We start from the raw sequence: 25816 nt of genomic DNA on the forward strand, positions 1-25816 counted from the left end.
CTTCCTGACCGATGCACATGCAAATACGCAAACACGTACTACATGTGGACAAGAGTTTTTGTTCTCCAACTAACTATAGGTCTTTTATTTGGGATTTTTTTCACTGTAGAAGCATGTGATGACAACAGATAAGTGGATCAACTGCCAGGTAATCAAAGCTTTTTTTCAGACTTAGCCATCCCAGTGTACAGTTTATTAGGTGGAGTAACTCTTGTTGTTCTGTGTGACAGCTGCAGAATGAGGAGCCTGTGTTCTCTAAAGATGGAGCAAAGTTCTTTATTACTTTACCCATAAAGCATGGCAGCCAGGGGTCTTTCCGCCACCTCACCTTGATGTCAGAACAGGTAAATAGTTAACACTTTTTCAATTCATTACTGATTTCAGTGATTATTGTATTACCTCAGCAAAAATGTACACAGGTAACGTGGCAGCAGGTGAATGATAGATGATATATGATAAAGCTGGCTTTCTTATAGTTCTCCACATCATATTCCCTACCACAGCAAAGTGCAGTCTAAGTATTCTCGGGTTCATTGTTTAGAATAGTGCATTGTGGATTTTCATAAGTGCACTGGATATTCTCTACTCTTTTATATGTGAATATAAAATGAAAAAACTCCTAAAATAGTGCACCCTGTGTGGTTTCAGACATGCAGAGAATCTATATTTGTTTGACCTCTGTTGTCTGTTGTCTGCTCTCTCTCTCTCTCTCTCTCTCTCTCTCTCTCTCTCTCTCTCTCTCTCTCTGATGCTCAGCATACTGATGGAGAGGTCAATGTACGACACCTGACATCTGGCAACTGGGAGGTCACTAAGATGCTAGCATATGATGAGAACCTGAATGCTGTGTGAGTCTCATATAGACATGTAAAGTGGATGCAAAAATCTACGCATCCCTGTTAATATTGCAGATTTAGTAATAGATCAAGTCAAAACTTTTTCTACCTTTAATGTGTTATAGCAATCAACAAACCGAGCATTTTAAGGAAAAAACGAAAAGAAAAAATTACAATAACCTGATATTATAAGTGTGCATGCCCTTTTATAGTGGGATATATGACCAAATTATCGAATTACATTTTAACTCATCTTCAAAAGTAATTATCATAATGAAGTGATTAACCCCAAATAATGATCAGCTGTTTCTGTAAGATTCTGTCAAGATTTCTTGACATTCCTACAGGAATATCTGGCAATACCATACCCATAGTGAAGCATGGTAGTGGCAGCATCATACTATGGGGCTGTTTTTTTCAGCTGGGACTGGGGCACCACTTAAGACAGAGGGAATCATGAATAACTCCAAATACCAATCTGTTTTGCCACATAACCTGCGGGCATCTTTTAGACAGCTGAAGATGAAAAATTTTTACCTTCTAGCACGATAACAACTCAAAGCACAAACCTAAGTTAACAAAAGAATAGCTTCAGAAAAAGAAGATCAATATTTTGGCTATTTTATCAGCTGGGTTAGTAAATTGATGGTCCATAAAAAGGCTTTTCATTACCAAGGTGTCACACAAGAACCATCTCATGATGGGTAAAAGCAAAGAGCTCTCCCAAGACCTTCGCAAACTTATTGTTGTGAAACATATTGATGGAATTACATACAGAGGTATTTCAAAACTTCTGAATCTTCCAGTAAGCACCACTGGGGTCATTATCTGCAAGAGGAAGCAACATCACTCCGGCATCACCCGGCCACGCACAGGAGCTCCTCGCAAGATTTCTGACCAGGGAGTCAGAAGAATAGTCAGAAGAGTAGACCAAGAGCCAAGGACCACTCGGAAAGAGAGCAAAATTGAACTTTTTTGCTGTCATACTTCATACCATATTTGGAGAAGAAATGGCACTGCACATCACACTAAAAACACAACACCAACAGTGAAGTCTGGAGGTGGAAGCGTCATGGTGTGGGGCTGTTTTTCATCGCATGGTACTGGCAGCCTTCATATAATTGAAGGAATGATGAATGGAGCCCTTTACTGGGAAATTCTTGAGAAGAATCTGCTGCCATCCACCAAGATGATGAAGATGAGACGTGGGTGGACCTTCCAGCAGGACAACGATCCAAAGCATACAGCAAAGGAAACTCAATTGGTTTTAGAGAAAATAAATCAAGGCATTAGAATGGCCCAGTCAATCACCTGACTTGAATCCAATTGAACGAGATTTAAAGACAATATGTTTAGAAGAATGGGCCAAAATCACACCTGGGTACTGCGACCGATAAATTTCTTCATACAGGAAGCGTCTTGAAACTGTCATTACAAACAAAGGCTTCTCCACTAACTATTAAATACATTTCAGTTAGCGTGTTCAATACTTTTTTTTCCTGCGTCATTCCTCTTTATTACATATAACTTCATTTATGGACTTTAATGTTTGGATTTCTTTATATTTGTGGATTTCTTGAGTTAATACCAAAGTCTGGTGAAAATTTCATGTTAATAACCTCATTGGAAATATTTCCTGAAATTTTTTTTTGATGTGCTCAATACTTATTTCCCCCACTGTAAATTTTATTAAAAATGATATTTTCTATAATTTTTGTCACAAACTTAAATGCTTTCAACCTGAATGTTAACCATTTTTGTTTATAAACACATTGGAAAAAGTTGTTGTTTTCCATCTCAGGAAGAAAATTTTATGCTGTTTTTATTTATGGTACTCTTACCATTCAAATTTTAATATAAGTGACGTTCAGAAAAATAACCCTCAAAATTCATATGGCATGCAGTAATATGTTAAGATATCTTAAGAATCTTGATAAGGTTTTAGTTAATTCATGCATGAAAGGGTTAACAAAGTATTAAGGGGGGGGGGGGGGGGGGGGGGGTATATTTATGCAACCTGTTAATGTATGTTTTTCCCTAAAATGGTTCTATTTGTTTTCCCTTGAATTTTGTTGGTTGGTATAAAACATTCAAGGTGGGAAAAGATCTTGGTTTCATTTTTTAAATCATAATAACCTGCCATTTTAAAAGAGGTGTTTAGACTTATCCATTTTATATTATTTTTCCCTCTAATACATTTTCTGTTAATCTTCCTAGAATTATTATGGAATATTGTGGCTTTATGTGTGGATTGGTGTGTATGAGTATCTATGACACACGAACATAGACAACCACAGATTCTCTTCTTTACACACTTACAGACAAGAGGGGTTTCTGTCTACCTGGTTGCATGAAAAATATTTATTATCTAAATTAGAAAATTAAATGCATTTGTTAAATATATGCTAAAAGTATTAAAAACTGTGTACTGAAAGAGTGGTAGAAAAATAATCATCAAAACTAATATTCTGAAAACAATCGTGACAGTATTAAATACTTACTTCTTCTCATGTAAGATTCTGCTGTTTGCTGGCAGTCTGTCATCAAGTTATTCCCCAGTCAGAATAACAGTATTTAGTGAAAGTCCATAATAATGCCAATATTCTATTGTCATTACTAGGTTTTCATAAAATGTTATAGGTTCTAGGTTATCTATGTCAGTATTTCCTAACCTTTTTTCAGTCACGGCACCCTTTGAAAATGTTAAAAAATTTGTGACACCCTACATCAACACTAATGCTACACAGTGTTAGCTACCTGAGGCTGAAGTTGATGGTCCAGAACCATCTGGAGCTTTTCTTTTAAGAAATCTGTCCATATTCTTTTGCACTACAAATGCATCATCTCATTGCTAAATATCAGGATAAAACACACGCATACATTATGCATACTGATGTTGACGTGCTTCTGACAGGTCAGCGAGGGGGGTCGAGGGGGAGGGATTAATTTTTATATATAATTTATTATTATTATTATTATTATTATTATTATTATTATTATTATTATTATTATTATGCGCTTGTGTGTCTGTCTTATAATTTCTGTGTCTGTATTATTATTTCAGACACCAAATATTTATCATATATATTAAATGTTTTATACACATTTTAGCATTTTAAAAATGTTCAAAGGATTCTTACACTGCGCCCCTGCTCTCATCAGACGGCACCCAGGGTGTCGCGGCACCCCGGTTGGGAAACACTGATCTGTGTTATCCAGCACTAGGTTTTCTTAACGCATGTAAAACTTTTGGATGGATAACTGTGATCAGTAATTTGCTGATGGCCTCGATGTCATTCTTGTATTTATGTAGGTATTATATCAGCACAGAGGGCGGAGTCTCACAAAGACACCTGTACAGGTGAGTTGTGGAGAATTCACGTCTTCTGCACCTGATTAATAAGGGCTCTACTATAACAATCATGTTCTGACGGACTTACTCTACCATTTGAACATTTGAACAGTGTGTAGCTGCATATGGATTGGTCTAATGTTTTAACTTGTATATCCAGGGTGAAGACAGTGGATCTGTTTCATCGCGAGTGTTTGACATGTTCCTTGTCCAAACCTCACTGCTCATATTATGATGCTATCCTGAGTCCGGATTTACAAACAGTACTGCTACACTGTGCAGGTCCCCCCCCCCTCTTCATCAACATATTATGCACATCTCTTTGTTTTTTTAAACTGGGAAATCAGGTTTAAATAAGACATAAATTGAAACTTGTTGATTTTAATTTGTTGATTTTGAATCTTCTAAACTTAGCAGTAAATCAGCACACTGTGCTCCTTTGGGTTAGATGAAAATTAGATCTAGATATAAGTTTTTCCAACACTATACACTGTGGACAAAAGCTCAGTTTTAATGAAGGTCTAAGAGCATCGAAAATATTGGAAATAGGTGACTATATAACCAGGGTGTCTACAATGAAGCAAACAAAAAAAAATCTATTAAATTTAGCCATTCAATTCATACACTATAAAGGCAGCATGTAGGCATACTGAAAGTGAGTGTGTGAATTGAAAACCACACATCTGTGCTTATTTATTCTGAAAGTCATATATATATTTTTTTTTATTTCAGTGTTCAGAGATTCAGAGATATTTTAAGTAGTGTTCATAATTCATACATTTTGTTATTGTTCACAAATTCATATTCAGTCATTCAGTTTTCCGATATTCAACAAACTGTGTACAGGTTGCTCAGGTTCGACCAGTCAAGAATAAATATCAATCAGGAGAGGGTTACAAAAAATATTCATTGGCATTGGATGTACCATGGAACACAGAGAAAGTATGACACGACAGTGACGTTACTAAGAACAGGCTGTCCCTCTAAAATTGATGAGGAGACCAGGAGAAAACTGGTCAGGGAGGCTGCCAAGAAGCCTACAGCAACATTTAAACAATTGCAGCCATTTCTGGCAAGAACTGATTGCTCTCTACATGTGACAACAATCTGCCAAATTCTGGGACACAGGGTAGGGTGGTAAAATGGAAGCCTTTTTTAACCAAAAAAATAAATAAAAAACATCCAAGCCTGGCTAAAAAAATCCAATCTCCCAAGACCATGAGGATTAATGTGTTATGGTCCAATGAGAGAAAAAAAACATCAGCAAAAGAACACCATCTCCATAGTGAAGCATGGTGCTGGCAGGATCATACTTTGGGGCTGCTTTTTTTCAGCTAGAACTGGGGCTTTAATCAGGGTGCAGGCAATAATGAAAAACCTTAAGGCTTTTGATAAAACACTTAAGATGATGAGGAATTTCACCTTTCAGGATGACAGTGACCGAAACACACCTCCAAACCAACAAAGGAATGGTTTCACCAAAATAGGATCAAAGTTTTGGAATGGCCCAGTCAAAGTCCAGATCTAAATTCAATTGAAAATCTGTGGAGTCACCCGAAGAGGGCTGTGCACAGGAGATGCCCAGCCGATTTGACAGAGTTAGAATGCTTTTGCAAGGAAGAATAGCAAAACATTGCTAAGTCAAGATGTGCCACACCGAATGACTCTTACTCAAAAAGATTGAATGAAAATCTAAAGGTGCTTCAGCTAAACATTAGTTTAAGGGTGTGCACACTTATGCAACTAGGTTATTGTACATTTTTCTTTTTTCCCCTCAAATGATTTATAGGTTGCAGTGTCACAGTTTAATTTTTTAATGGTCATCAAAAACTGACAAACTCTGATCTTAAAATCAGAAACTCATCTCTCTCTCTCTCTCTCTCTCTCTCTCTATATATATATATATATATATATATATATATATATATATATATATATATATATAGAGAGAGAGAGAGAGAGAGAGAGAGAGAGAGAGAGATTAATACAATTTCCAGAGGTATTCACAAGAATATGTTTCACAGAAATGTTAGTTGAAAACTTCCCTTAGACTTCCACTATAGTGAGTGTCTTTCAAGTACACAAGCTTTCTGTTGTTTCCTCAGTAAATGGAGATAAAGGTAGAAAACACTGAAGTACTCCTTTAATTTCATCAGACTTGAAGCACATTATAGTGATTTACTGCTAATGTTCAGATTCTCACGGTGGGGAAGTATGGCTGTGTAGACATAATTAATTATAAATGAACTAGCACAAATACCTAAAGTGATTTATTTTGCTGAGTGGGTTAAAATGTTCAAGTTGTGTCTTTCCTCAGGGCCTGGAATTCCCAAAACTACTGTGCACCAGCTTGCCAATATAAGTAGTGAGTATTAAACACACCCACACACAGTCACTAAGAATAAAATGATTTAAATCATAATTACAACCCTAATTAGAGAACACTTTCTGTTCTTTTCATTGATTTTTTTTTTTTTGTCTTTTTCTGCTGTCTTTTACTTCACTGGGATTATTGCCAGTAATGTCTTCAGAATGAAATGAAATTAATACATGCCGTGCAAATGATCAGATAATTACTGCCTTGATTTTCAGCCTGATAATTACTGTACTTGATTTTTACCTAACAATGAATAAAATAGCTAGGGAACATTCTGACCTTTTCTAATGCATAGGCACATCACAGACTGGAGAACAATAGTTGCATTTCAGGCCTATGGCAATGTATTCCTGGAAGCCTATTTTGGATCACAGTGTGTATGCTCACTGAACTTTGTAAATTAACCATTAAAAGAAAGTTCATATGAAAATCCAGTGAGAATGCACCATTCACTTAATATGCAATGGTCTATACAGCATTCCGATTGCACAGTCACTCTGTTTAACATGGCAGCACAGATGCTCATTGTGTTCTGTGTAGCTATCAATTATTGTTCTGTTACAAAGCTTATTGTTGTTGCATTGTGGTTTTCTAATACATGCTATTTGTACTTTATGCTTTCTTGTACAGTTGTGTATCACCAACTGTGTATGTTTAATCAGCACAGCCAATAAATGAAGACATTTTTATTTTTAAACGATTTGATCATGTTTTTAGAGAGTTACATGTTATACAAATGGATATAAACATAATTAATTAAGTTTGAATGTGAAGATTAATAATAATTCCTTACATTTATATAGCATTTTAATTACTAGAAACTCAAAGTGCTTTATATAGTAAGGGAATCTCATCAACCACCACTAGTGTCTAGCATCCACCTGGATGATGCACTGGAACACCCACCCCAGTTATTAGTGGAGAGGAGAGAGTGATTCAGATTATTGTGCCATGATAGAGACAGGCTAATGGGGGAATTTTACCAGGACATACCCCTCTTCTTTTAGGATAAGTGTCCTGGGATTTTTAACAACCACAGAGAATCAAGACCTGCAACAGTGCTCTATCTAGAGTATAGTGTCCCCATCATTATACTGGGGACTGAGGCCCCACACAGACCACAGGGTGAGCACCCTCACTAATACCACTTCCAGCAGCAACCTTAGTTTTCCCCAGGAGGTCTCCCATCCAGGTGCTGACCAGGCTCAACCCTGCTTAGCTTCAGTAGGCCACCAGGCAAGAACTGCAGGGAGATATGCTTGCCCTTCATGTTGTTGTTGTTATAAACAGAGAAGAGCACTTACACACTCTGTACATAACAGTGGACTGTTTTTCATATGTACAGTAGATTAGGTTATAAATGTAAAGGTAGCTGGGGCATCTTTCAGAGACATTGGAATGGAATTTTTAACTTTTTGCATTAGGGGTAACCAGATTTTACAATAATAGAACTTAGTTAAGCTACACTATATGGAAAAAAGTATGTGGAAACTTGACCATCATACCCATATGTGGTGATTCCCTAAACTGTTGCCACAAAGTTCGAAGCACACAATTGTATAGGATGTTTTTGTATGCTGTAGCATTACTGTTTACCTTCACTGGAACTAAGGGGCCCAAACCTGTTCCAGCATCGCAATTTTTTAAGTTTCAAAGAGCTTTGAGCTTTGGGTGAAGAATTTTGACTACATTTTGCGTGGTTTATTGATTGTTCAACAACTACCTTTAGATTTCTGTGAGTTTTAGTACTTGAGTTTTATGGTTTTCTATCATTAAAAAAGGGGTTGGGTAGAAAAAATTAAACAAAATTAATATCCCTAATTCCAATTATTTATGTCCTATTTGATTATTAAAACTATTAATATGTTTTCCATAGCAGATTTGTAAAAATGTCCCAAAGCACCTTATGCTAAATTTCTCCCATGAAGAAGATTTGTGAGCAAGTGTTAAGTCTAAATGTCTGAGATGTTTCTTCTTCTGTTTTTGTAGGTTATTTGACTGTAGATTCTGGTCTGGAGTTCAGCGGCTTGCTCAAACAGAAAAACATCCCTCGCAGAGAAATCAGAATCATACCCTCCAATAACCATGGTAACAAATTACTGTCGTCAGCACTGATATGACATACTATGGTCAGTGCAAGCATAATGATTTTTTAGATAATATGTGGCTGTGTATAAAGTACACTAAAGATGGCACTGAGATGCATTTGTTCATATTGATAGCTGTTATAATGAGCTGTGTGCTTGCAGCACTGCGACTGGAGCTCAGCTTCCCTGTGGATTTTGATGAGAGTAATCAGCATCCTCTGCTCTTCATACTGTACGTTCATCCATTATTTTCCATTTCACTATTCTTACACACATACACAAATACACACAAACACCCATTGTGTGTACAAGACAAAGAGCTTGAACATCCCCAAAGCCAGCATCAGATTTAAAAGACATTTCACATTTACAATAGAGAAAGTAGAATCTGAAACCAATACAGTTATAAAGAAAGTTTATAATTGACTTCCTGGTACACTGATTAGTTGTACAAATAATAGGATTGCAGTATTCTTATCTAAAAAGCAAAAACGCTCATTAAGAAAATGTTTCAATAACATTTCAATTTCAGTAATCACCCATTAAAATGAAACATACAGTAAAGATTGAAATGAAGCAGAATACATTAGTGAAATTGTGTAATCCATTACCTAAAGGTTCTGATAATTGTTACTTATGTAATAAATAATCAGTACAACATTAGAAAGAACATTTTTAAGCGTTTCCAACAGCGTATCTTTCGTTCATAACAATTATTAAGCGTATCCCATGTATTTTAAAATTCATTTTAAAACAGATTTAAATTGTAAATAAATCCCTTAGATCTTGAACATAGAGTCCCGTTTTCTTTTTATCTCGTTGATATTTAGCTGTTGGATTCAAAACCAATAATGATGAACATAGACACTCATACTACAAATCCCAACATAAAATGCAAGATTGTGTGTGGGAGCATTCAGCTGTGTTGCCATCCAGTTAGAGCGCTGGTATTGCGGAAGCTTGACACACAATCTGGTAGCTCTTTATTGATCCTGGCACATCACTGATTACCTATCACCTGCTATTGATTTCATGACACTTCTGTTCAGTCTGCTTTCAGTCTGTGCACAGTGTGGAATACACACACACATACCAACAAGCATTTCCTCATTTGTTTTCAGTGACAGCATTCCTGGTGGTCAGCAGGTGAGTGAACAATTCCATCTGGACTGGGACTCTGTACTGGTGAGCTCAGACAATGTGATTGTGGCTCGTCTGGATGGCAGAGGCAGTGGCTTCCAGGGACAAAAGATTCTACAGGAGGTGCACAAGCGTCTAGGAGTGGTGGAGATCCAGGACCAACTCACCGCTGTAGAGTAAGAGACAGTGTATTTCTCTTTTCATATGTCTCACATGTCTCACATTTCCAAGCTACACTTCATGAGTTCTTATTTTAAGTATTAAATATACATCATGTGTGCATATGTGACTGAAAACACTGAAAAGGAGATTTATTATGATTTTACATTCATAATAAAATCATACTGCTTCTTTTAGTACTGATTAAAGTTGGGATTCAATTTCATTTTATTTGTATGCACTTTTAACAAAAGATATAATGCCTAATGAGCAAGCCAGAGGCCACAGTGGCAAGGACAAACTCACTGAGATAATATGAGAAAGAAACCCTGAGAGGAACCACACTCAATAAGCCATGAAAGGCTGTGAGTGATTTTATCATGGGTGTTCTTAGGCATGAAATGAGGCAGCAATAAAAACAATATGATAAAATGAAGTGTTCAATAAATAATTTAATTTATTATTAATTATATTTACAATAAACTTCTGCCAATGTAGTCTATTAACAGTAAGCTTTGGTTGCTAAGCAAAATATCGGACAAAGATTAGGGCATTCCATGCACAGAATAATGACTATAGCGTAAAGATTTTATTGTTTCCACATTAACACAGAATATAATTATTGTGATTTGATCACAGTTGTTTATATTGGTATTTACAATGGTATGGTTTTAAAATGAGTATTAGGTATGGCTCCTACTTTTGCTGATACGATAGGACATCTGATGTAACACACTTAACGGATCAAATCAGCTTTGGTAATCTTGTTTATATTTCCAGGTATCTGGTGAAGCAGTCGTACATTGATGGGAGCAGGGTTGGTGTTTTTGGCAAGGTGAAGAGAACAGAGTTATTTTATTCTGTTCCAGGAATAAAACATCATGTGATTTTTCTTCCACTACAGAAATAGCTCCCTTCCTCATTCACAAATGTTTAAGGAATTACCACAAAACTGGTACTGATGTTATCAGATGTGAAGGGAATGAAAAAAAAAACATGCCCCTACATTATTTGAATGTTTGAAAAACATTATTTTGGATCTTTTAAAATTTTCAACCTCAGTGTTTTTTCACAAGTTATCCAGCAGAATACATAAATAGTAGAAGCTCACAAACTACATAGATTTTTCATACTTTGTTGTTGTGACTTTAAAACCATCTTCAAGCTCTATGTTGTGTTAGTATACTCTAATTGTTCAGCAGAGTTGTGCAAACATTTAGAATATGTACAGTATGTCTGCATGTGTGTGTGTGTATGTGTGTGTGTGTGTGTGTGTGTGTGTGTGGTTCTGCAGGCATATGGCGGCTTCCTAAGTTCCCTTCTCCTTCTGTCTCACATCTCTCCATTCCGCTGTGGTGTTGCCATGGCACCCGTCTCTGACTGGAGACTCTATGGTACCACAGAAGCCATTACAACAACACTAACAATATCACACCTAACAAACACTATATTATTATGAGTGTATGAGTCTCTTTTTAGAAACTTTTTATTTTAGAAAAAGCCATTTCAAACATTTGAGTTGGAATAAGTTTTGTAAACAGCTGCTCTTCTTTTTTTTTAATCTGTGAAGCTTCAGCATTTACAGAGCGATATTTTGGGTTCCCAGCCAAGGATGAACACAAGTATCAGGTAAGGCAAGTGATGCAGGCTCTCTTTGACTTCTTCTTCTTCTTCTTCTTCTTCTTCTTCTTCTTCTTCTTCTTCTTCTTCTTCTTCCTCTTCCTCTTCCTCTTATTATTATTATTCATTCATTCATTCATCTTCAGTTCTTCAGTTTTATCCTGAGCAGGCCCATACAGTCATACAGCGAGGACATAAAATTATGAAATGTTTTTTAATCACTTTGGTATTCAGATGAAAACATATACTTAAACCATTTATCTATCAGTCTGCATCGGAAGGTCCAGATGTCATAGGTATAACTTATGCTGTGGACACTGGGGTCATGTTCACACAATTTTTTGATATGCCAGTTTTAGTCCTAACAGTTTTTAGTAAATGTAGTCTGTTACAGTTCTTAACTATAAAACCATATAACCGATTTTTTTTGTTGTTGTTGTTGTTTTTTTTTGTTGTTTTTTCCTCATTTCTTTTTACTGCAAAAGTACATAAAATGGCTATTATTCCCTTCAAGCTTTGCTTTTGTGTCCAGGACATTGGTATTTTGAAATTGACCTATTTTCCTTGAGAAAATGGGTGACTTTGCATCTTTTCTTTCACATAATGTCAGAAAAAAACAGGTACATTTCAAAATTTGTCCTGACCTCACAGAGGATTTCAACAGCATCAAGACACCACTGGATGCCTTAAAGTATGATGAGTTTGGCTTGGGGTTCATCAGAGACTTCAAAATGGTGGTATTCCTGATGGGTTTCCAGGGAAGTTTTACCTAGTTTCCCTTCTATCATTGTTTTTGGGACTGCAGGGACACCAGTTCACACTACAAAAGGTTGGACTGGTCACAGAGAACCAAGTTCACTGTCGGGAGGAACAACATCAAGTGGAAGCCATTGGTGGAACCCCGTAAGGTGCTGATGCCACCACAAATTGGGACTTATGAAACAATTTATTACAGCACTAGATAAGGAGTCAGCAGTCTTCAAGTACTAACTCAACTCAAAGTTGATGTCTTTGTCAGACCTCAGATAAAGAAGATGCTGGATTGCAAGGAATTCTCCAAGAAGCTCACTAGGAAGTAGAAAGCGACTTGGAACAGCTTTGTCGCAGTGGCAATGGCAAAGCCGAAAACTATGTGGAGCTGCTTGAGACTCCGGTGATGAACTACGGCACAATGGGCCGCAGGATATCTCTCAAAGTCTATATCGTTGATGCTCATATTAATAAATTCAAGGAGAACATGGGAGCATAATCAGTGGAGCAAGGCGAGCACTTCCACCAAGATGTACTGGACTTTGAATGCCGCCACCAAGGATAATATAACGAGAACCTGATGGAAGACTACATTTGGGGGCTGCTTCATGAAAGTGAAAAACTACTCACTTCAAATCTTTTGTTGTCATTTTTGTATAACTTTAGTATAAATATGTTAATTTTGATTCATATGTTGTTTTTTCTGACTTTTCTTTCTGACTTATGTTGTCTGGGTCACAAAAGCAAAGTTTGAGGGGGCTAATAGTCATTTTCTATATTTTTGAGGCATAAGCAATTAGAAAATAACACTTACTACCCAGGAACAAAAAAATGTGTTACGTAGTGTAATAGCTTGTGACAGAAACTGTTGAAAAAACTCTTTCTAAAAAATCAGCTTAGCTATATCTTAGTGGATAGTTTTCAGGGTGGCTTCTTCAATACAATGTCTCCTCGATGATAAAACTCCCCTATGCTCTTAGCTATACATTAACAGCACAAGTGAATTTCTGTAAATTCTGATATTCACAAGTGAATTTCCTGCATTTTATTGTTGTGTTGTGCATGATGATATAATCACAATATTGTATCATATATTTATTTGCAGAAAGTAACATCATATTGTGCCTTATGCGATATTGTGGAATACAAAGAGTGAGCCTTTAAAGATTAGACTTAGCTGTCATATTGAAATATATTGTAATCTATTCAACTGCATAGGTGCAGTTCAGAGATTGTATCTGTATATTGAGTGGTACAGCATGAATATTTGTATTTGTCAGATCTCTAGCCTGCTGTCTAACATCAGCATCTCTGAGAAGCAGACGTTTCTGATCTTACATGGCACAGCTGATGGTAAGTAAGAGGCTCAGTTTGCCGCCACCCCACAGCAGAGCTCACACTACATACATACTTTTGGGCTGAGGGGAAATGCCCACTCCACTGAAATATTGGGCATTCATATTTCGTCCTGCAAGGTGGCCTAACCTTAGCATTCAAGGCAATTGTTTGTATTTTCTAGCACTGAGATCTGATCGGAACTTCCTGTTAATATTATCCGGTATTATCTATAATCAGATTATATCCGATGTACTTGCTATTTGAACTTGATGTTTAATGTCTAAATTGAAAACTGTGGCATTGAAAAAGTGAAAAATTTAAACAAAAATAATAATAATTTAAGCTAGTTAGCTTAAATTGAACATGATAGGTTAACAAACAACCGGTCCTCAATAATTATCTTTGTACCTTGTGGACATGATGAATAGGTTCAGAGACGGTAGCAGAGTCTATGGGAATGCCATAAATGTATACTATTACCTGTTTATCGAGCATATCTTGGAGAAAAGTACTCATGAATACCTGGAACATGGACGGGGCATTAATCAGACCATACGGCATCACCAATTATTTATACCACATGCTTGCCATTTCTCACAATCTCTAATCCAAATCAGATTATAATGTTCAACTCTACTGTAATAAAGAATCATGAATGTCTGAATTGTTCTATGGCTAAGGCAACAAAAATCTCTTTTTTGACAGTGATTATGCTCAAACATCGTAGCTGACACATGAACGTGGTTGACAAATGTAGTTGACACATGAATGTTAGCCTTCTTCTACTTCCTTTTCTTCTTCAGTAAAACAATATGTCTGATGTGTGGGATGTGAATGGACAGGTGAATCCCTGTTGGAGAACCTCCTGGATATACACATCCATGGCCTTAGTCTCTTCATAGTAGATATGGAAGATTCAATTCCATGGAGGAGTGGTGTGCTCTATGAGTTTGATGTGGAGAAAGTTTAGTAGTTCTACTCTTATTAAAAACCCCACTAAGTCTGCATAGCATAGGGAATTGTGATCTCCAGAGATGAGTCTGAATTGTCCACAGATGTGAAGGAATGTGAAATGGTCTGTGAAATGTGGAAACTTATTTGTCTGTAACTACTACCAAATGAAGAGGTCTGTGAAATGTGTGATGATACCTTCTCAAATTGGTTGTCCATGTAGTCCTTCTTTCTCTCAACAGGTAAGCTTATTTGATTGTGATTTATGAGGCAAACCAAAGTGAGGTTGTCATCTTGACAGACCAGTTCTCTTTGAACATGTTCCCAGAGATGCTTTAAGAAATGGGTACAAAGCTATAGCTGCTCATTCCAACTACCTAACCGTAAGTGATTATCAGAAAGGCAATAAAGACGGTTTAAGGCATCAGCAGTAGTTCAATCTGGACCTTTTTAAAGGCGTAATAGTTTCTCCCCGCCATCCTTTCCTTCTGGTGAATGATCGAACGCTGCTTTAAACATAGAGATAGAGACAGAGAAGTGCTCAGAAGATATTTGCCAATTTGATGGCTTTCCTGGTAAACAGGGGCATCACCGTGGTACTTCTAGCACTTTTAGAACACAGCATTGGTCTGATGGCTGAATTATGGTATTTGACTAGAAATACTTGATGATAGCAGAGTAGTCCATCGTTTTGGTCTGGTAGAGCTAAGCAGACCTCTGCATGAGAAATATATTAAGACAACTGAAGTGAGATAAAGCAGTTCTTGCTGATAACCAAGCTGTCCTGGTGAAATGTTGGATCTGGATGTGACATGGTGCAGAATATAATTTATGTAGATCAGTCACTTCGTAATATCATATGCATCACAGTTGCAACTGATTCACTTAAAATTAAGATATGAAATTAGCAGAAAATAAGAGAACAAAAATTTATTTGGTGGTTCTCTTGTTAGCTTTTTCTTTAAGGATGTTGTCACACCAGGAGATTATTTCTACCTGTCCGTCTCTTTCTTTCAGCTTCTGTTCACTTCCAACACACAGCAGAGCTGGTGAAGTTGTTATCTATACATAAGGTGAACTATACTTTACAGGTCAGTATGGCAGCCCTCTGAATAGAGCTCAGTAATACATCTTCTAGAGTTTACTTTTTTCCATGCAAACCATTCTGTAGTTGTATATATACTTCCACGCTCTTTATGAATCCTTGTAGATTTTTCCTGATGAGGGCCATGACATCAGCAGCAAACACTACATGCTGAGTACTGTCATCTCCTTCTTCAGAAAGTGCTTCCATGAAAACACTGTGGTCACCATGGAAACCAGGGAGGAGGACTAGCATCTGTGGCTTAAGTGATCTCAGCTGGACTCGGGTGGGATTTAAGGACAAGATGGTTGCCATAACAAGCATCCTTGACATGGGTGACTTTATTCTAATCACACTGGTCCCTCTCCTACCTGCCAGAGGCACAGAAGGCTTTTTTATCTGGTGTAGCAGTTGGAGCAGCCACACTGAGTCACACACTGGCCAGATTTACAATGACTGTGTGAGATTCTGGAAGATCAGTTGTGGTGTGTCAGTAGAGACTGCACTGCTTTGAATGACTAAGTTGACAATACCTATAGATACTCTGAAGCTTACAAATCAACCAAATACTGCTTTAGTGAAGCTCTTCTTCCTCTTCATTTCATGAAAGCGAAACATACTACACAATAAAGCTAGACCAATGATAGATTTTTTTTTTTTTTTTTTTAATAATCCTGCATACAAGAATGAAGGATGTTTGGATAAAACATACTTAAATCCTGATACAGGAGATAATACTGGGCATTTCCCCCATTATTATTCTGTTATGTATTATGCACAAAATAAGAGGCTTAGAGACTTTGGATAAAGTCTCTTCACATGTGAGATCTTGGTTATTATTTTTATTCTTGATCATTCTGATTTTTTAAAAAAATGAATTGTTTTAATAAATGAAATAGTGATTTCTGGACTGTGTTGAAATATAAGGTTGTATAAGCTCAATATTACAGTTTATTTGGAATTGAGTCTATATCCTTCAAGATACCTCAGCCCTGCAGACATGGTCACTATTACCCTTGATGAACATTAAGTATAAAATTAATTGTTTTAATGCAGTAAATATTTGTGTCCCTGCGTCATTTTGTGTAAATGTTAGTGTGTATGCATTCAAGTGGCACACTGAGACTTTATATATCACACATAAGACAACTGTCAAATTATTATCATACTGTAATAAAAAGGAATTGTAGAATACAAAATGTATATGCCCCTCTAATTCCTACATTAACTTATATAATTTTGACAGTCAACATATTACTAAAAGCTTCATTAGATTGTGTGTTAAATATTTGCATTAATACATATACTTTGGCATATACTTTAAATCCTTATTATGAGTTTGTGTGTATCCACGCATCCAGTATATTTCTGAAATCATCCAATAACATAGGGCTACCAAATCAACAGAAAAAGTTTGGGAACTCAAATGCACCGACCAGCCATAACATTAAAACCACTGACAGGTTAATTGAATAAGACTATAAGACTATCTTGCTACAATGGTATCTGTCAAGGGGTGGAATATTTTAGGAACAAGTGAACAGTTAGTTCTCAAACTTGATGCGTTGGGAAAATGGGCAAGCGTAAGGATCCACGCGACTTTTACAAGGGCCAAATTGTAATGGCTAGATGACTTGGTCAGAGCATCTCCAAAATGGCAGGTCTTGTGGGGTGTTCCTGGTATGCAGTGGTTAATACCTGCCAAAAGTGGTCCAAGGAAGGACAACCGATGAAATGGCAATAGGGTCATGGGTGTCTAAGGCTCATTGATGCGCTTGGGGAGCAAAGGCTAGCCTGTCTGGTCTGATCCCTTAGAAGAGCTACTGTAGCACAAATTAGGCTGTAGCACGACCGTGTGTGTGTGCATCACTTACCTGGGGAAGAGATGGCACCAAAATGCACTATGGGATGAAGACAAGCCAGCGGAGGAAGTGTGATGCTCTGGGCAGTGTTCTGCTGGGAAGTCTTGGGTCCTTGCATTCATGTGGATGTTACTCTAACACATACAACCTACCTAAACATTCTTGCAGACCAAGTACACCCCTTCATGGAACCGATATTCCCTAATTCCCTGCCACACTTCAAAAATTGGTCAGGAATGGTTTGAGGAATATGACAAAGAGTTGAACTTGTTGACTTGGTCTCCAAATTCCCCAGATCTGTGGGATGTGCTGGAGAAAGAAGTCCAATCCATGGAGGCCCCACCTCGCAAATTACATGACTTAAAGGCTGGTAATGTTTTGTTGCACACACACACACACACACACACATATATATATATATATATATATATATATATATATATATATATATATATATATATATATATATATATATGAAAACCACAATGAAAAAACGATCAGTCACAAAACAGTATTTTTGGAGTTGTGCATCCACGGCTGTTGGTTGAGCATTGAAGAATGGTCTCATAAATGTACTAAGATGATACAAAAAAGATCAGGGTCACAGAATTTTCCATTTAAAATGAGCCATGCTATGGAAAAATGATCACAGTCCAGTCAAATGACCGAAATCAGCCAATAGGCTTTGAGTAATTGTGGACGTCCAGCTGAGAGAATTTCGTTGTTAACTTACTGTCAAATCTCTTCAACATATCTCGTTAGTAATTGCTCTCATATTAATATAATAATATAATAATAATATTAACAATCAATAATTAATTAATATTAATTAATATCAGTAATTAATACTTAATAATATTCAAGTTGAGATTGATGTATAATGTATATTCTGTGAGTTTTCAGTATTTAAGTGATGATGATGATGCTCAGTTGAATAAATTAATATAAGTTCATCACTGTATTATTGTGAATACCCACGAAAGAAAGATCAGAGTCCGCGCAAGCATTATTTCATGCTTGAATTAACACAATGTAAACAATAATGGCTTATAACTTTTGGTGTCTTCATAAAGACTATGAATGGGTCTAGTGAACATATCATCAATATTTTCTCTGTTCTCAACTATTATGGCATAAGAAGGTCCTGAACTTTTAAATTCAAATTCTGGAATTCAAGCACAATGTGACTCTGATCGTATTATCATTGGTGCCTTCATATATATATATATATATATATATATATATATATATATATATATATATATATATATATATATAGTTCAATTTGTATGCAAAATGCCACAAACAATGCCCCAAACCTTCAGGAAACCAGCAGTTGGGAAGTTAAAATACAGAAGAACAGCTTTGCTAAAACATTCTGTCATGTGTGTCTTCTTTATTATTAGAGTATACTGGGTGTGGTTTTAAATTCATAATACACCATCCCCATTTTAATTGATTATTGATGGAATTAAACTGCCTTCAGACTTCAAATACACTGGCTATAAAATGAAGCTGTGCAATTAATGCAAGGATATTTATTGTAAGGATAATTAATATAATGTAGTGTCATGTAATACTTGTAATAATTAAATACAAGTGATTTATTCCAAGGCTTATGCTTATCAAATCACTTAATCAAGTTTTAAGGGTTATTATTTTAGAGCAAAATGCTAAACCCACATAGTGGGGAAGAGGAAATTTTCTGTAGCCAACCCAGAAAAAGAAAAAAACTTCAATGATTTGCATAAAATATGAAAATAAACAGCCATTTGTTTAATACTCTTAAGCATGCATGGTTTGGTTTGTACTGGTACACTTCCACCATCATTATTTCTGTATAAATAAATGCAGTAAATATTTATTTCATGATAAGGAAATGACATATTAAATGTATAACATCATTGAGTCTGGGTCAGTTTGGATGAGCTGTTTATTTATAGTCATTACTCGAGGACAGAAATGCCCAAACCTCCAACCTCCCTTCCTTCTCATTGCCCTGATCCCAACCAACCAAACAAAAATAAAGCAGAAAAAACAGTAAATTTGAATTACAAAAGAGATAAACAATCAAATCAACACAGATATGTACTGATGACAATATCCACCCTGCTGGCTAAACTACTATGATATCTGATAATCGCAAAAATATACTGTATGTATGTACTGATACACTTTTCTGTACAAATCACATCGCCATCTCTGGAGTCTACTATATACACACACATGCACCCTTACACAGGGCCTGTCCACACTATGACTTTAATGACTGCACTAAGGATTTAAACATGGTAATATGGTACGGAATATTCTTACACAGTTTCCACATTCAGCTCATGTTTTGTATAATAAGTCACTGAGTTGTGTTTGAACAGGTTTCAGTTTTTCATTTGCACAAAAGCTACAGAAGCTTCCGGTATATCATGCAGTGCTATCCGCATGATGCTCTCGTTCAGTCTTTTAATGTGCTCCTGTCACCTTAATCATTTACATCTAAGGATTACAAAGAAAACAATCCCTCGGCATGCTGTGTACACTTCTGTGCTATAACCCTATAAGCTAGACTAATGACAACTATCCAGAAAGTCTTTTCACTCTGAAGCACTACTGTTGCTCTAAAGCTCTTGCAGTCTCCATGTGTGATCTGTTGCCTGCTTCTCTTTTATTATCTGTGACATACATAATTGTGCAAACTGCTCTTTACTCTGACAAATCTGTAACACACTTGCAGTTTAAATACATTAATAAAATAATGCAAAATGCTCCAAAGTGATTTAGTGATAACTGAAAACTGGTATCCAGCATGTGAATGTGTTTTGTTCAAGTCGTACATGTTCCTGAATGAACAATCTTTTTTTGTTGTTACTTGAATAATATTACATGTAACTGATCAATGCTATCTGATGTCATCAGTGTAATGATAGTAATGCTACCTCACAGCTCAAGGGTCCCGTCTTCAATCCTGGATTGAAAGGATTCCCAATAAACATGCCATAGGTGACTAGGTTATGCCACACAGCTCATTAGGTATGAGTGACTGTTTGAACGTGTGTGTGCATGATGCCCTGAAAAAGACTGGCTGCCTATACAGGGTATATTCCCACCCTAACCAAGATAAAGTAGTGACCTTGGTGAATGAATGAATGAATGAATGAGTTGATTGATTGATTGATTGAGTGATACATTTTATGAACTGAAATGTATATCTACACATTCATTTTCTGTTCTAGAAGCAACTTACGTGTCTGGAGCAGGGTTGCCAAGTCTGTGGTAAATAAAACTAGCCCAGAAACAATACAAAAGCTGAAAATCCGCCCTTTCCAGACACTACACATTGCTTTTAACGTCCACTCATGACGACCATAACCCATTGTAATATAATATTTTAGTAATTCCATGCAATACATTTAAACAAAGCAGTATTTAAAGCAGTATTTATAGATTATCAAAACATTTCACGTTATTACATATCATCAACATACTGCATACAAAAATGTACAGAGCTTATTTTATGAATGGGACCAGGAGCCACCTCTGTGGCAGCTAGTGCATAAGGAGTTCAGGAGTATGTTGGGTGTTTCCATGGTCATGTGCGTTTGTGATGATTTGGAGGTCAGTCTGGTGTAGGATTTGTAAAGCATAAAATTTTGTATTTAATTTGAATCTGGAGATGTAAAACGACCAACTCCAAACCCTCTGGTTAAAAGTAATCCACTTCTGTGGGAAAACTGCGGACATGGCGACATTTATCTGCAGGGAATTTGTAAGTGACTCAGGAATAGGAGTAGTAGACTTACAGTGATCACATCAGATAGCAGTTATTAGTTGAAATTGATGTTGTTTGAGTTACAATAAAGAAATATTGATCCAGAAACATGTCCAACTGAAATAAATGTGTTCACCTGTTGGACGCAGTTCTGTGTGTGGACAGGGTGTCTGATTTTTACAGCATTCAGTAAAGTCCTGCGTGTGTGTGTGTGTGTGTGTGTGTGTGTGTGTGTGTGTGTGTGTGTGTGTGCACGGAAGAGTCAACCTTGTCGCTTAAACCTCTCAGTGTGGCTTAGAGCTTGTTGATGGAAACACCACTTCTTCTTGGTGAAGGTTGTTACCATGGAAACAGTGAGCATTTTCTTGTGCGGTAACCAAGTACTACACTTTTGTCCCGGTGTCTACCGCAGATTTGAAGAAAAAAACAAACACAAACATGCAGCTGTGTGACTGGATCAGGTCCACGCAAACAGACAATCTGCACTGTGATTGTTCAAATCAGGATTCAATTGAAAATTCTGTGCTGTGATTGGTCAGCGCATGAAGCATCCGGCTTAAAATAGCAGTGATTTCTGATATGTGAAAGATTCGGTTGTTGTAACAACCAAGTTCATTTCCAGTTACAAATGTCCATCATCAGCAAGTATACACACACACACACACACACACACACACACACACACAAACAAAAAAAAACATCTACACACCTTTTGGGCCCATATCTCAACATCCACATTGTCTAAACATCAACACGTAAACCCACATGCATATATACATATCTAATCACTCACTCACTCTCTCTCTCTCTCTCACACACACACACACACACACACACACACACACACACACACACACACACACACACACCCTCCTTCTTATCTAAAATCTAAGAATATTTCCTTTTAGAGCTGCAGGCCTCTGTAAGCTGGGATCCTACAGGAAGCAATGGTTTGTGTGACTGTGTGTTACACAGGTCTGTATGGATGAATGTGTGTGTGTGTGTGTTTGTGTGTGTGTGTGTGTGTGTGTGTGTGTGTGTGTGCAAAGGTCTTGCTGTTTATATACTCTTCAGCCTACTCCTCCTCTTCTTCTTCCTCATCACTGAGTGGGAAGATGTCCTCCTTCAGGCAGGATCGGAAGTAGCTACTCAGAGATGCCGAAAGATGCTGCCGACTTTGTTCTGACAGGAAGTGACCCTCATCCGGATAAATCTGCACAACAAACACACATCAGGGCTGTAAACATCAAGTACAAATGCACAAGATAATCTCAGCTAACTGCTTATGAACGGTTATGGTATGGTTCACGTTCAGTACTGTGAATATCTGAGATATTTATGTTTAAGTGTAAGCAACTTATCGGTCATTTTCAGAGTTGAGTAGATCCCTGTAACTATTCAATTATTCTATAATTATATTCAAACTAATTGGAAAAGTATGTACAGGTTGAAGAATCTGTGCAGCTGATCCGGTAGGATTCTGGGCGTTTAAATGGTTAAGAAACATAATAAGGTGTTAATGCCAAAATTAGAATTTGCACAAAACATATAAGTGTCTTAGTTATTCACTATCTCAAATTCGTTGTTTTTTTCTTTCTTTCTTTCTGCTTTTTGTTATAAGATATACACTCCAGTGATGAACTGTTTTACATTCAGAACCAATTTCAGACAATTTGTTTTAACCACAATATTTCAATCCATGATTTAGGCAATGTATTTAGACACAAGAAACTAGGAAATGTGAGCAATCATGTATATATAAATAAGTTATTAAATAAAGAATTACATTAAGTGCTAATACTTTTGCTGCAACTCCAAAAAAAATCCCAAGAAATTTTACCCATAAGACTGCTTCTTTCTGTACTGAATGTAAATAATATCTATAAAAGTGCAAGAGGATCAGTGGCATACCCATGTAGTGTGCCATTAAAAGGGAAAGCCATTAGCACTGAACAAAGTATAATAAAATGGAATCCACGTGCCAATAAGGTATGCTTCTTTCATGAGAAAAAAATGTTGAGTTTTTTTTCATTATTACTAGGGTTTGTTGTGTACTAATGTGGTATCATGGGTTGTTTAATAACAACAGCCTGGTTTTCTAGGATGGCAGCTATATGTGTTGTATAATGTATAATGTTTTAACCACACAGAGATAGTTTTAATAATCTCAAAGGTCAGCCCAGAAAATCATGTTAAACATTAGAATTCTGAATGAAGATTATTTTTCCTCATGTGTTTATTTGTTTTCTTGATGTATCTTCTGAGCAGTCCAACCCTAAATATGACACTAAATGTTTAAAAGTATTTGCTGCATTCCGCATTTATTGTTCCTTCATACCTGCAATGTATAGTTAGCGCCGATCTTCACCAGGTTCTTAATGAGTTCAGCCGAGTGCTGGAAGTGAATATTTGCTTGGAGGAAATAAACACAGGAGAGGAAAAATCTCAGTATAACATCATTTCCAAACAACTCTCTCTCTCGATCTCTCACTCACTCGCTCTCTCACCATCTGCAGTTCCATGTACAAGCATCAGAGTCTGGTCTCTAAAGCCCTGCACATTCTGTAGCACGCTGGAGGACTGAACAGACAGGTATTTTAAAACAGCTTAACTGCTTCATATCAAATTTATAATGCTTTAGAGGACAACAATGACAGGCAAGCTTGTTGGATTGAGTATAGAGAGTTGCAAACCCACCTGGTACCTGCTGTCGTCCTGTAAAGGAACTCCTAGGTAGCGCTCTGAGAATGCTGAGGCTGCAGAAAGAGAGAGAGAGTGAGAGAGAGATACACTGACTAGACATCATAGAAAGCTAATATCATCTATAGTATGGTCATTTCAGATGAGCAACTGTGTTTATAAAATGTATTTGACCAAACATTTCCAGTCTAATCAGTATCTGCATAGGTGGTGTTGTAAGAAGTAAAGGTATTGGCCAAATGCTAGAGGTTAGATTTAGGGAAAGCTGAGATTATGTATGCTTTACCATGTAAAGTCCAGTCAGTGACTGGGGACATGGCTACAGCACATTTAAACAAACTCTCAGTGGACTTCACCAGCAGGAGTGTCACATATCCTCCATAACCCTGCAGTCAAATCCAAAAAAAATATATATATATATACATAAACATACAGCAATGACATAAATCATGCACTCTTACTAAACACAAATAAAAATGAATTCATTTCTATTCACGAATTATCACCACAATAATTTCGGCATGTTTCCCTGGATTTAGAAAAGAATTGAAAACTCACTTCTAATGGAAAATCACTACTAACAAGAGTCTATGGGCAGCTGCCGTAAGGTTTATATGAAACATATTTTTGTAGAATACTTTCTTCAATTCTTTATTCAAAGCTATTTGTAAATTAGACTCCAAATAACTCAGGAAAGTAACTGGAATTACTTTTTACTGAACTGATCCAGACAAAGTGGATGGAACTACACGAGAAAAACTTTAATAAATCTTTCTCATATGTCTCTTTCAAGTATTATTCGAATCTATCGACTTTTGATGAATCTGTGAATCTGACTGCTCAGAGGTTGTTGATTAATTTTCTACAACTGCAGCTTTGAGTGTAGTTCTGTCGTCAAGGCAGATCACAGGGCTATGTTAATTTGTTTTTGTTTCTACATGCACTCATTTGTTTTTGTTTCTACAGTAAAAACTAATTCACAGATACTTGTAGGGCTGATGTTCCATAACATTAAATGTAACTATAAACTGATCAAAATTACAACATACGAATTGATGTGTAAGTGAAATTAAACACTTTTTCATGTTGGGCCCTGTCATCAATTGTTTACCTATAACAGCACACCCCAATATGTTTCATTCCTTAGACTCGCTAACATTTGCCCTTAGACTTCCTTTATAAGTGACTTTTGACTAAACAAGTTTTTGTTCTTTTCTGAGTGCAGAGAACTGTGTTAAAATCTTTGTCCATGGTAATTACACACTACAGATGTGGACGACAGGGGTCAGCTAGATTAGCAGTCTACTGGCCTCTGTACTTCATCCCCTTGTCCTCTATACAATATTTTTTTAAAAAATAGTATTGACTGGTCCCTATGAAGTGAATAAATCAGATGAGGCAGGAAAACTGGTCTTACCCGGCCAAACACTCCTATCCTGTTCTGATCTATGTATGGAAATTTCATCAGGTATCTGCAAACAACATGCCTCATGTTAGCACAGGATTGACACATAATAAGATTTCTGTCCTTCCCACAATCAGCCAACAATGAAGTGATTCAAAATCAATAAACAGCATGAGTGGCTTACTCTAGAGCAGTGAGTTGATCCTGGAGCTCCACCACTCCTAAACGTTTGTGCACTTCCTGGAGAATCTTTTGTCCTTGGAAGCCGCTGCCTCTGCCATCCAGACGAGCCACAATCACATTGTCTGAGCTCACCAGTACAGAGTCCCAGTCCACTGAGTATTGGTCATCCACCTGCTGACCACCGGGAACGCTGTCACTGTAACACA

At 36.8% G+C, this 25816-nt stretch overlaps 2 protein-coding genes across 4 annotated transcripts in view; one reads left to right on the forward strand and one right to left on the reverse strand.

The window, feature by feature from the left end:
* The window catches only part of LOC108266166 (inactive dipeptidyl peptidase 10), a 61975-nt gene extending 45029 nt beyond the window's left edge, over positions 1 to 16946 (forward strand). The window contains exons 12-26 of the mRNA XM_017469202.3: positions 110 to 148; positions 231 to 344; positions 757 to 848; positions 4150 to 4197; positions 4349 to 4470; positions 6506 to 6553; positions 8555 to 8653; positions 8815 to 8884; positions 9774 to 9968; positions 10732 to 10786; positions 11246 to 11345; positions 11522 to 11580; positions 13602 to 13674; positions 15628 to 15701; positions 15821 to 16946. Of these exons, the coding sequence (XP_017324691.1) occupies positions 110 to 148; positions 231 to 344; positions 757 to 848; positions 4150 to 4197; positions 4349 to 4470; positions 6506 to 6553; positions 8555 to 8653; positions 8815 to 8884; positions 9774 to 9968; positions 10732 to 10786; positions 11246 to 11345; positions 11522 to 11580; positions 13602 to 13674; positions 15628 to 15701; positions 15821 to 15946 (1314 nt within the window). The 3' untranslated portion in view covers positions 15947 to 16946. The remainder of the gene's footprint in view (positions 1 to 109; positions 149 to 230; positions 345 to 756; positions 849 to 4149; positions 4198 to 4348; positions 4471 to 6505; positions 6554 to 8554; positions 8654 to 8814; positions 8885 to 9773; positions 9969 to 10731; positions 10787 to 11245; positions 11346 to 11521; positions 11581 to 13601; positions 13675 to 15627; positions 15702 to 15820) is intronic.
* A 2525-nt stretch (positions 16947 to 19471) lies between these two features.
* The window catches only part of LOC108266118 (inactive dipeptidyl peptidase 10), a 106317-nt gene continuing 99972 nt past the window's right edge, over positions 19472 to 25816 (reverse strand). For all 3 annotated transcript variants that reach the window (XM_017469134.3, XM_053681065.1, XM_017469135.3), the window contains 7 exons: positions 25612 to 25806; positions 25440 to 25494; positions 24309 to 24408; positions 24020 to 24078; positions 23830 to 23902; positions 23661 to 23734; positions 19472 to 22535 (listed from right to left, as the gene is read on the reverse strand). In XM_017469134.3, coding sequence (XP_017324623.1) covers positions 22398 to 22535; positions 23661 to 23734; positions 23830 to 23902; positions 24020 to 24078; positions 24309 to 24408; positions 25440 to 25494; positions 25612 to 25806 — 694 coding nt within the window. In that variant the 3' untranslated portion in view covers positions 19472 to 22397. The remainder of the gene's footprint in view (positions 22536 to 23660; positions 23735 to 23829; positions 23903 to 24019; positions 24079 to 24308; positions 24409 to 25439; positions 25495 to 25611; positions 25807 to 25816) is intronic.

Source organism: Ictalurus punctatus, chromosome 6 (genome assembly GCF_001660625.3).
Source record: "Ictalurus punctatus breed USDA103 chromosome 6, Coco_2.0, whole genome shotgun sequence".
Taxonomy (NCBI): domain Eukaryota; kingdom Metazoa; phylum Chordata; class Actinopteri; order Siluriformes; family Ictaluridae; genus Ictalurus; species Ictalurus punctatus.